We start from the raw sequence: 11,727 nt of genomic DNA, 5'->3' as shown, positions 1-11,727 counted from the left end.
GAAAAACAGCTTTTGTAGTTAGTCACATCGTTTATTCGGTTACGGGCTGCGTCTCAATTGTACAGTCACACGCTTCAAGTAACGGCTATAACCATCGCTGTGCATTTACCACTCGGCTGGAGTGCGTCGTTGTTCTTATGAACCAACACTAACAGAAATAAAAATACATTGACAACAGCATTTTGTTTCCAGCTGATACATAAAGTGTATACTTAACACCAACTACACCAACACCAACTTTAACACCTCAATATGGTTTTGTTATAGCATAAATTACAATGAATTCTTGTGGTTGACTTTCAGTACAAAGCCATTGACTTGCATTGAGTGTTTACATGCGCAGCCTTTGTGTACATTAACTTATCAAGCTCGTAAAACCAATTTGTCTTTACGTGTAAACACTGTTATTCGCATTCTGACCTGTTAGCCAATTGACCTCAATCATGAACATGCATAGAACTAATTGCTTTAAATTAATTCATTAAATAAAAATAAATTAAAGCAATTTTAATACAAATTGACCAATTGCATTCAATTCAACCACCAATTTCTAAATCATTTGGTAAATAATTGTCCACCGTAACATTCCACTCGACAAGTCAACGTCATTCTTCGGTTAACTGTCTCATTTAATGTAGAAATTCTGATCGTAAAATCATTCTAAGTAAACTCAGGTTTTACAAACGATTTACAGATTGATTTTCATAAATGAGGACTATTGTCTTGCATGTCTTTTTACAATTTGATGTCAAGCCTGCCAAAAAACGTAACATTTTGCGTTGACAGGTTTGTATAATGAGCTGATTTTTGAAAGTTATCGTTTTATTGTACATGTAAACACGCAGTGATATTTTGCAAAACTGAAACCGTTTTGATTTTACGTGTTGGTCTTGGTGAAATTATCACTAGCGTGATGCAAGTAACGGAATGCTAACTGACCTCAGATCGGAATAAAATACTCAAATTGCACATCATCCTGCTCGCAAGTGCTTCTTTCTTGAATAACAATACTATGCACATAGACACAAACTTTCACAAAGGGCGATGATCTCTGTAAAGACAACAGGAATAAACGATTTCTGAATGCAGCTAAAACCTGAAATAAGGAGTGTTACAATCTAAAGGTCTGAGACTGGCGTGTAGATTTCTAATGGTTACAAGCAGTAAGGTTTTTGAAGTCAGGAGATTTGATAGGCAGGACTCATTGAGGTTTGTACTTTGTGACACTGGCTACATTTTGGACAAGGCGGCGGTTCACAGGGTCAGCTCCTTCTGAACGCCCCACAGGGTCTCAGCGCTCTTCACCAGCTGCTTCTCCTCGTCTGGTTTGAGGGTCATGTGGACAACATCTGTCAGGCCACTGTTACCCAGGATGCAAGGTATGCTGAGGAAGACCTCGTCATTCACACCATGCATTCCCTGTAAATACACAACAAACGTCAAACAATGGCGCCCTGTAGGCATTTCATAGCTTTGTTCCAAATCTTAGTAAGCTTAGCATTTAGCCAACATTTTTAAACAGGCTTTTCTAAGAAAACCTTTCGAGGATAATTAAATGCACACAATGCACTGTGACAAACTCTTGAGAGGCATTTAGTCCAGAATGATGGACAGCCGAGGGAAATATTATGACCATTATGATAAATATGAACTCCGAGGGCCCTATTTTAAGGATTGCAAGTTTATATCTTACAATTCTGAGAAAAGTCAGATTTGTGAGAAAAAAAAAAAAGTCAGTATTGCGAGTTATAAAGTCAGAATTGCGAGTTATAAACTCGTAATTCCAAGAAAAGTCAAAATTGTGAGATAAAGTCGCAATTATCTTTTAAATTATTTTATTCCATGGGGGAAACAAGCTTCCATGTGTCCATGAAGAGTTGTTCAGATCAGTACATAAAATTGTTAGCTTAGCAACATGCTAACGTAAGATCTACTGGAACCAACTGTAAATGTTAGTTCTTCTTGTGCTTCAAGTTTGCATCAAATAGGAGTTGCTGTCCATAATCACTCACTTGATGCTGCCTTAGAAGGTAGTTGCCTATTTTGTCATAAGACGGCGGTTTGGGACAGAGTTTATAATTATATATGTACGTACTTCTGTTCGGTCTCTACATGAGAATCTCACCTTGACCAAAGTAGAAACTGGATGACACTTGTGCAAGTTCTTCAAGATGCTTTCACACAGGTCAGCTACAGACATACCAATCGCCCAGGAAGTGTAACCCTTCAGTTTAATAACCTCATATGCACTGCCAAAGCAAACCAGATTTATGTGTTAAACACAGATAAACAACCACGAGTCCAGACTAAATACATTTACGCAAGGACTTGATTGATAGGCTTTCTAATGGCGACACATAGTATACATTTATTACAGATCATATACAAACGAATGGAGACGACTCTTAACACTTGGCCTCTCTCCCTAAAACCTTTCTCTATGTCGTTCTGAGACGAATATTAGTGTAAAGTACTAAACCACTATATGGATGTTTAATTGGTTGCAAATCACCTGTCAACCACCATCTTGTGGACGCTCTTCCAGTCCTCCTTGTCTTTATCGGTGCCCATGTCAGGGTTCAGACTCTGAAGGGACACACCAGCCACGTTGACGCCGCTCCACACGGGAACTGAAAGAGAAGAGGGATGTTTAGTTGTATTCACTGTGCTCCTGAAACACATCTGTGCTCCTAATCATCCCTGCGGTCCTCACCGCTGGAGTCTCCATGTTCTCCCACAACCCAACCGTGGCAGCTGGATGGGTGGATGCCCAACTTCTCTCCCATCAGGTGACGGAAACGAGCAGAGTCCAGGTTTGTGCCGCTGCCGATCACGCGGTTCCTGGGCAAACCGCTCAACTTCCAGGCCACGTAAGTCAAGATGTCGACTGAAGACGAGAACATTTGTTTACGTTTCTGAAGCTACACGCCATCAACCATTCATTGCAAAAGGGCATTCAATACCAGTGCTGGACAGTCGTTGTGTCATACCTGGGTTTGAGACCACCAGAAGGATGCAGTTGGGGCTGTACTTCATGATGTTGGGGATGATGAATTTGAAGATGTTGACGTTCCTCTGGACGAGGTTGAGGCGGCTCTCGCCCTCCTGCTGACGGGCTCCAGCAGTCACAACCACCACTTTGGAGTTTGCCGTCACACTGTAGTCTGGAAATGACATGAAATTATCAATTTTGGAAGGATCTCCCGGTCTGAGAGAAACAGCCTGTTCAGAGTCAGACCAAGATTAAGTAGATGGTGGAAAGAACTGGCAGCAATGGTCTCTTGCCACTATCAAATAGAGGTTATGCGCGTGACGTCACTGTCGGCCGGAGTGACTGAGTGGCAGAAAGACGGAGCGGCTGCGAAAAACACACAAAACACATCTAAAACGGGAAAGAGCTTTGCGATTGACTGTACAACTAGATTTGACAAGAAATCGGAGGTATATTTTTACAGACTGCCGAAAGCAACAGAACAGAGAAGCAAATGGGTCGCTGTAATTCACAGAAACAACTGGATCCAGGCAACGAAAGATGGATTTGCAGTTATCATTTTGTGTCAATATGCTGAATTTAGGTGTAAATCATACACTACTTCGGGCCACATTTACCTGCAGTCTAAGTCAGTCAATTCTTTATTTTCTGAGAATTGCAAGATGTAAACTGAAAAAAAAAAAGGGTCAGAATTGTGAGATAAAAAGTCGCAATTACCTTTTTTATTTTCTATTCAGTGACGGAAACAAGCCTCCATACTATAGTCTTTGTGGTGTGTTCAAACACAACCTTTTGGCCCAGACGCAGGCAATGCAACCCAGTTTACTTTCAACACTAATTGTTAGGTGTGTCTGGGCATTTAGACAAACAGCGCTTCTTCTACGTTAAAGCAGACTGGGAAGTTGTTAATTGATAAAAAAAATTATCTTTCCTTTTTGATTAAGATGCAGCCCCCTGAATCATGCTTTAATTTGAATATTTTACTTCCATTTTTAAATAAATAGTATAATAATTTTGAATCTAGGTCACCTCATTGGTACGTTATCACCAAATCAGCACCAATTATTATCAGATTATGAAATCTGACCTTTATCCGCCACTATCTTGTGTGTCTTGAGAAAGAGGCTCCCATGCTGCAGGTCCATAACCTCTCCTTTCAGCTTATCTTCCATCACGTCAACCAGGGCGAGTTCGTCAGTCAGATCCTGCACAAACACACACACACATGAGATTGAATACACGCCTTACATGGCTGCTTAGACATTGATCAATGTTGAGTTAGGGATTCATTTTATTACTTAAGGTCATGAGTCTGAACCGGTTTGATTTATGTTCCTCTATATTTTCTAATATTTAAAGATTGTTGCCCATGTAGGTTCAGCGACTGCATTTTACACCAATGGAAAAATTAAGAGAGCTGAGGAGTGCAGACTCTTAAAGTTTGCCAAGTCTCCAGATATGAGGATCATGTTTATTCTTGGTGGAGGTTCAAGGCCTTCCTTCTCATTCAGAAATCGCTCTACGTTCAAAGGTCAGGAAAGCTTTAAAGCCAGTGCTATTTACTTGAGCCACAGCAGCTTTACCCCCCATTGAGAATTCAGGAGAAAAACCATGAGCACATTCCTGATGGTTCAAGGAAGATATGGGAATCAATGTGACATTTTCATTTCAGACAGTTTTTTGTTGTTGTTCACATGTTATAGGAAACATGGCATTTGATTTACATTGGACCTGCACAAACGGTCCAAATTGGTTAAAATTATTGGCACATAATTATTGTTTATCTCATAAAACAAACTTTTATTCAAGATTTCAATACAAGTAATATGAGGTTAAAACAGTCATATCAGTGAAATTGTCTTTTTCCACTCTCACCACTGTTCCCACAACAGGAAGAGTTATAGGTGAACTAAGTAACTTTTTTACCTTAACTGAACAGCTTCGGAGTAATTGGAATGGTTATATTACTTATTTCGGGTTGAATGGTGGTCGTTTCTCACCCCCCTGGTGCCCGTGAGCGGAAAATTCGCACTTGCAACTTTGGGGCGGCGGGCCGCCGGCCGACACGTCAGGAAGTCTCGCGTGATATCAGGTCTCGCGATGTAAACAATTGCTTTACGGCCAAAAGAAATCTGCTAAAATGCTGTCATTATTGCGCTCCCTCACGCTGTCCGAACCCGAATGAAGAAGACGTTTTAAAGAATGTCCCATCTGCTTTGATGTCGTTGATCTACTAGCCTCTGGTGTCTGAGAATCGCCAATGAGTTTTTACAACAGTGTTGTCAAATATCTATCCCGAAGCTGTGGGGGGAGCTCTAGAGAGAAACCTGCGAGCAAAAAGCGAGAATACAGCGAAGAAATCCCGAAGCTACTGAGTGCTGCTTTAAGACATGACAGGATATGATGAGGAAACCATATTGTGAAATGTTGTGAGAGCTGCTCACAATAGAAGAATGGTTCATCGAGCGTGTGCAGTAACACAAGGCACATTTCTGTCCATTTCTGTCCTAATATATATATATATATATATATATATATATATATATATATATATATATATATATATATATATATATATATATATAAAAAATAATGCTTTATTTCTGCATTTATTTTTAAATAAATTTGTCATTAAGATTATTTAAGAAGGTCAAATTTAACTAAAATTATTTTAAAATAAATTGGTAAGTTCTTTGTTTATTTTAAAATAAATTAGTCATTAAAATAATTTTAAAAAAGGCCAATTTAACTACATTTATTTTAAAATAAATGAATAATTTCTTAATTTATTTTAAAATAAATGAGTCATTTTTAGAACATTTAAAAGGTCGAATTTTATAACATTTATTTTAAAATAAATGAGCCATTTGTTCATTGATTTTGAAATAAATTTGTCAGATGATTTAAAAAGGTCAAAATTTACTAAATTTATTTAAAAAATAAATTGGTAAGTCCTTCATTTATTTTAAAATAATCATAATTGTCATTTAGATTATTTAAAAAGGTATTTACTCCGTTTATTTTATTTACATTTTATTAATAATTTATTACTATTTTAAAATAAATTATTTGCAATTTTATTTTTAACTTTTTAAAAGGCAAAGTGATGTTGTCAGTGATATAATATCTCTAGTGATGAGTGTGTATCCAGTGCGTGACCTCACTGACCTTGAGGAGGATGCTGATGGCGGCGGCCATTCCCACCATTCCCACTCCGACCACCGTCACCTTGTTGGTGGGCCCTGCAGGCTGTTCCTTACTCACGTGAGCAATGAGTTTCTCCTTTGTGGAGGCCATCTTCAGCTACAGGGGACAGAATCTCATCGGTCACTCAGGCTTTTAAATCCATCATTCATTTGCTTTTAGAATCAATGCTCTTTGGGAAACTATAGATAATGTGAATCTGAATTGCTTCGAATAAGAAGCCATTTTAAAACAACTGCATTGACTGATCATTTACATGATGACACAGTAGTCCAAGGCAGTGCTTCTCAAACCTGTCCTGACACATTCAATCCCTCATTGACACATTCAAATGTGCCGGGGATCCCCAGGACAGGTAGGAGTACCCACGGCCCCCACCCCACCCCACCCCCAGCCTCTGCAGTGTTGTGTGCACAGAGGCACGTAGAGGAATTAATGCAAAGAGGAACAAATCACGTGAAGAGCCCCTTTCTCATGATTTAAACCAGTCATTCAACATATGCAGTCCAAACACACGCACTTCAAAGATATTTCTAATGTCTGTTATAGTCATTTATCCTCACTAACCATCACTACAAAACCAAAACAACTGAATAAATTATGCCTGTCACTGAGAGGTCTTGTAGAACATGCACTGATGAATGGAGCAAAATAGCATCTATTTATTTATTTATTTATAAATAAATAAATAAATAAATAAATGGGTCTGGGTTTATATATATATATATATATATATTACATATATATATATATAAAAAAAATAAATGTAAATATATATACAGACATAGGCCAATATGAAAACGTCTGGGTTTTATATATTTTTTTCTTATTCTTTTAGTTTTTTCTTAAACGAAAATTGAACCTATTTTCGAACAATGAAGATATTTTTGATTAATTTCATTACCGTAATACAAAAAGAAATGTCATTACCGTAATGTGTCCGGATGTTTTACTGCTCAAAATTCCCAATGACGATTTTCAATAGTCTCATTACTTTAATACAGTAATTCAAATTAATATTTCCGTTGGAGGCCGGTGTTAAGCTGACGCAACAAGGGCGAATCATATCGAGACCATAAATATGGTAATACTACACGAGCTGAAATACTGACTCATCTCGTGCGCACATTGTGCGAATCGGGACTTTTATGTAAAGAATCCGGACTAAATGTACCCTAAAAAACACAAGTACCAGAATCCTTTGCACTTAAGGAAGCAAAAAGTGCATGAACATGAAGTGCATCTGATCTGTCCTGAAGCACGTAGACTCCAGTGACGCACAAGCAGAATGACAGACCAACATTAACAAAACTGAGTAATTTTCTCCATTATGCATTAAAATGATCGTAAATTATCACTGCATGAAAGAGAATTTGATTAAACATCAATATCTGATCATAAGCTTATTATTTTGAAAAAAGCAGCAACAAGTCGTATTTGAGTTCACAATAAGTGAAAAATGCAGGTTTATTTGTAAACTGTTGTATTCATGCTGTGCAACGACGATTATGTAACATCATCACAGCCAGACAGCAAGAGCAAACGGTGCTTCCATCAGGACATGAACGATCAGCAGATTTCAATCATATTTATATATGTAACAGTAGGATGTGACTCATTTTACATCCTAATGATAGAAGAAGAATGCCATATATAGATTTAACTATATACATTATAAGAAAAAATAACCAACCAACACCGGATATGTACTTTTAAGACTATAACTTTCTTTTATTTAATGTGCTTTATATTAGTAAGTAGTGTTCGTGAGTGTCTTACCTGTAGATGCTGTTATTTGACAGTGATATGCAGTGTAGACTGGGTTACTCCGCACTGGTGCTGCTGTGAGTGAGGAAGAGGCTGCGCGCGCAGCTTATAAAGCGCGGAACGCCCTCCTACAGTGGTCTCATTTGCGCATGAATGAGATGGGCGTGGCTTTGTGTCCCGTGGTTGAAGTCACGTCCATCTGAGGAAACGTCATGAAGCGGATGTGGCTTAGCGGTGCACGCGCAACAGTTTCATTACTCTAGTACGCGTTGCTCAACCTACATGTCTGCTTATGTCACAAAAATCTGCTTAAAAAACATAATGAAAAATAGAAAATAACCACAAGTGCACTTTTTTTTTTTTGCTTTGTAAACATGATAATAATATATTTAATTAAATATGAATAGCAAAATAAAAAATACTTGACCAGTTTACCTTAATATGTTTTTGATTGTAGCTTATAGCTTCAAGTTTTCCCCCCACATTGTATTATACTGTATATTGCAGGCTACTAAAGCCCTAAATCTTATTTTTTCGGTGTAAATAAAATTGCACTTGAATACATATAGCTAATACATCTTATAAAATAAAATAGATTGAATAGGTAAAATATCTAACGTTAATGAATGCTAAATAATAAAAAAAATGTATTTTTTTTTATTATTTAGCATTTTATTGTATTTTTTTTAATGGACGTTTACTCTTTATTGCGTTCAGTGTTATCGGATAATTGGTGAGTCAAGTCACCTTTATTTACTTTATACAATACAGATTGTTTCAAAGCAGCTTTACAGTGATTAAAGGAAAATAATGATTCAATGATGCAAACTGAATTAAATTCTGCTGTAAAGCAGCTCTATAAGGGAAAATAGTAAACAGTCATTATTCAGTTGAAATCAGTTCAGCGTTGATTCAGTTCTGTTCAATAACTCTGAAAAGATCCCATACCATACCATACCATACCATACCATACCATACCATACCATACCATACCATACCATCTTCTTCCACTTATCCGGGGCCGGGTTGCAGGGGATGCAGTCTAAGCAGAGACGCCCAGACTTCCCTCTCCCTAGACACTTCCTCCAGCTCTTCTGGGGGGATACCGAGGCGTTCCCAGGCCAGCTGGGAGACATAATCCCTCTAGCCTGTCCAAGGTCTTCCTCGGGGTCTCCTCCCAGTGAGACGTGCCCAGAACACCTCCCTGGGAAGGCGTCCAGGAGGCATCCGGAACAGATGCACAAGCCACCTCAGCTGGCTCCTCTCGATGTGGAGGAGCAGCGGCTCCACTCTGAGCTTCTCACCCTATCTCTAAGGGATCGCCCAGCCACCCTGCAGAGAAAGCTCATTTCGGCCGCCTGTATCCGGGATCTTATCCTTTCGGTCATGACCCACAGCTCTGACTTTAGGTGAGAGTAGGAACGTAGATTGACCGGTAAATCGAGAGCTTCGCCTTGCAGCTCAGCTCCTTCTTCACCAAGACAGACCGGTACATTGACCGCGTTACTGCAGAAGCTGCACCAATCCGTTTGTCAATCTCCTGTTCCATCCTTCCCTCACTCGTGAACAAAACCTCAAGATACTTGAACTTCTCCACTTGAGGCAGGAACTCTCCATCAACCTAAAGCGGGCAAGCCACCCTTTTCCGACTGAGAACCAAGGCCTTGGACTTGGAGGTGCTGATTCTCATCCCAGCCGCTTCACACTCGGCTGCAAACCGTCCCAGTGCATGCTGAAGGTCCTGGTCTGGGGCCAACATGACAACATCATCCGCAAAAAGCAGAGACGAAATCGTGTGGTCCCCAAACCGGACACCCTCCGGCCCTCATAAAAATTATGAACAGAACTGGTGACAAAGGGCAGCCCTGCAATGCAAACCCCTGCAATGCAAACCAAGCTCCTGCTCTGGTCGTACAGTGACCGGATAGCCCTTAGCAAAGGGCCCCGGACCCCATACTCCCAGAAAACCGCACTGTTCCTCCTGTTCTACTATTGGCCGAATTCTCCTCTCCAGTACTCTGGCATAGTCTTTCCTGGGGAGGCTGAGAAGTGTGATCCCCCTGTAGTTGGAACACACCCTTCTTATAAAGAGGGACCACCACCCCGGTCTGCCAATCCAGAAGTACTGTCCCCGACCGCCACGTGATGTTGCAGAGGCGTGTCAGCCAAGACAGCCCCACAACATCCAGAGACTTGAGGTACTCAGGGCGGATCTCATCCACCCCCGGTGCCTTGCCCCCGAGGAGCTTCTTGACTACCTCGGTGACTTCAGCTTGGGTGATGGACAAGTCCACCTCCGAGCCCTCTGTCTCTGCTTCCTCAAAGGAAGACGTGTCGGTGGGATTGAGGAGATCCTCGAAGAATTCCTTCCACCGTCCGACGGTATCCCCAGTTGAGATCAACAGCTGTCCACCTCCACTGTAAACAGTGTTGGTAGGGCATTGCTTCCGCCTCCTGAGGCGCCGGACGGTTTGTCAGAATCTCTATGAGACCAACCGATAGTCCTTCTCCATGGCCTCACCGAACTCCTCCCAGGCCCGATTTTTTGCCTCCACAACCACCCGGGCTGCAGTCCGCTTGGCCTGCTGGTACCCGTCAGCTGCCTCAGGAGTCCCACAAGCCAGCCAGGCCTGATAGGACTCCTTCTTCAGCTTGATGGCATCCCTTACTTCCGGTGTACAATGGAGGTGGAGAACATGGTCCACTCGGACTCAATATCTCCAGACTCCCTCGGGGTCTGGTCGAAGCTCCACCGGAGGTGGGAGTTGAAGATCTCTCTGAAAGGGGACTCGGCCAAACGTTCCAAACAGACCCTCACAGTGCGTTTGGGTCTGCTGAGTCTGTCCAGCTTCCTCCCCCGCCATCGGATCCAACTCACCACCAGGTGGTGATTAGTTGACAGCTCCGCCCCTCTTTTCACCCGAGTGTCCAAGACATATGGCCGGAGGTCGGATGAAACGACCACAAAGTCATCGACCTCCGGCCTAGGGTGTCCTGGTGCCACGTGCACTGATGGACACCCTTATGCTTCAACATGGTGTTCGTTATGGACAAGCTGTGACTAGCACAGAAGTCCAATAACAGAACACTGCTCGGGTTCAGATCAGGGGGTGTGTTCCTCCCAATCACGCCCCTCCAGGTGTCACTGTCGCTGCCCACGTGCCCAGAGAGACTCCAAGAGGGGTGGGTACTCTGCACTGCCGTTCGGCCCATAGGCACACACGACAGTGAGAGACCTGTCCCCGACCTGAAGGTGCAGGGAAGCGACCCTCTCGTTCACCGGGGTGAACTCCAACACATGACGGCTGAGCTGGGGGGCTATAAGCAAACCCACACCAGCCCGCCGCCTCTCACCGTGGGCAACTCCAGAATGGTATAGAGTACAGCCTCTCTCAAGGAGTGTGGTTCCAGAGCCCAAGCCGTGCGTGGAGGTGATCCCGACTATTTCTATTTCAACCTCCCGCACAAGCTCAGGCTCCTTCCCTGCCAGCGAGGTGACGCTCCACATCCCTAAAGCTAGTTTCTATGTCCAGAGATCGGGTCGTTGGGGCCCCCGCCTTCGACTGCCACCCGATCCAATATGCACCTGCCCCTTAGGGGGAGGGCCTGGCTCCAGGGTCTGCGCCATGCCGGGCGACATCTCAGTCCTTGGTTGTATCTGCTTCATAATGGGCTTAAATCTCTGTAAAGATCATCAATTATTAAATTAGTTTATTTAATCTATAAAGCAGTTCTGCAGAAAAATGTTCAGTTCTCATCCAATA

At 41.8% G+C, this 11,727-nt stretch overlaps 1 protein-coding gene across 1 annotated transcript; it reads right to left on the bottom strand.

The window, feature by feature from the left end:
* Positions 1–10: 10 nt before the first annotated feature.
* ldha (lactate dehydrogenase A4) lies at positions 11–8,089 on the bottom strand. The gene is made up of 8 exons (XM_084396522.1): positions 7,976–8,089; positions 6,161–6,295; positions 4,080–4,197; positions 2,991–3,164; positions 2,714–2,887; positions 2,513–2,630; positions 2,126–2,249; positions 11–1,419 (listed from the first exon to the last, which is right to left on the bottom strand). The coding sequence occupies exons 2-8, from the start codon at positions 6,287–6,289 to the stop codon at positions 1,255–1,257; spliced, it is 1,002 nt and encodes a 333-aa protein (XP_084252648.1). The 5' UTR covers positions 6,290–6,295; positions 7,976–8,089; the 3' UTR covers positions 11–1,254.
* Between the last annotated feature and the right edge of the window lie 3,638 nt (positions 8,090–11,727).

The sequence above is a fragment of the Rutilus rutilus genome (assembly GCF_951802725.1).
Source record: "Rutilus rutilus genome assembly, chromosome: 23".
Lineage (NCBI taxonomy): Eukaryota > Metazoa > Chordata > Actinopteri > Cypriniformes > Leuciscidae > Rutilus > Rutilus rutilus.
The sequence above is the reverse complement of the archived record's forward strand: the minus strand, read 5'-3'. Positions and strand labels throughout refer to the sequence as shown.

Excerpts from the sequence above, each read along its gene's own strand:
- ldha (XM_084396522.1), bottom strand. The coding sequence starts at position 6,289 with ATGGCCTCCACAAAGGAGAAACTCATTGCTCACGTGAGTAAGGAACAG. Across the intron at positions 3,165-4,079 it reads CAAGATAGTGGCGGATAAAG|ACTACAGTGTGACGGCAAAC; the intron begins GTCAGATTTCAT and ends TGTCATTTCCAG. Across the intron at positions 2,888-2,990 it reads TCTGGTGGTCTCAAACCCAG|TCGACATCTTGACTTACGTG; the intron begins GTATGACACAAC and ends TCTCGTCTTCAG.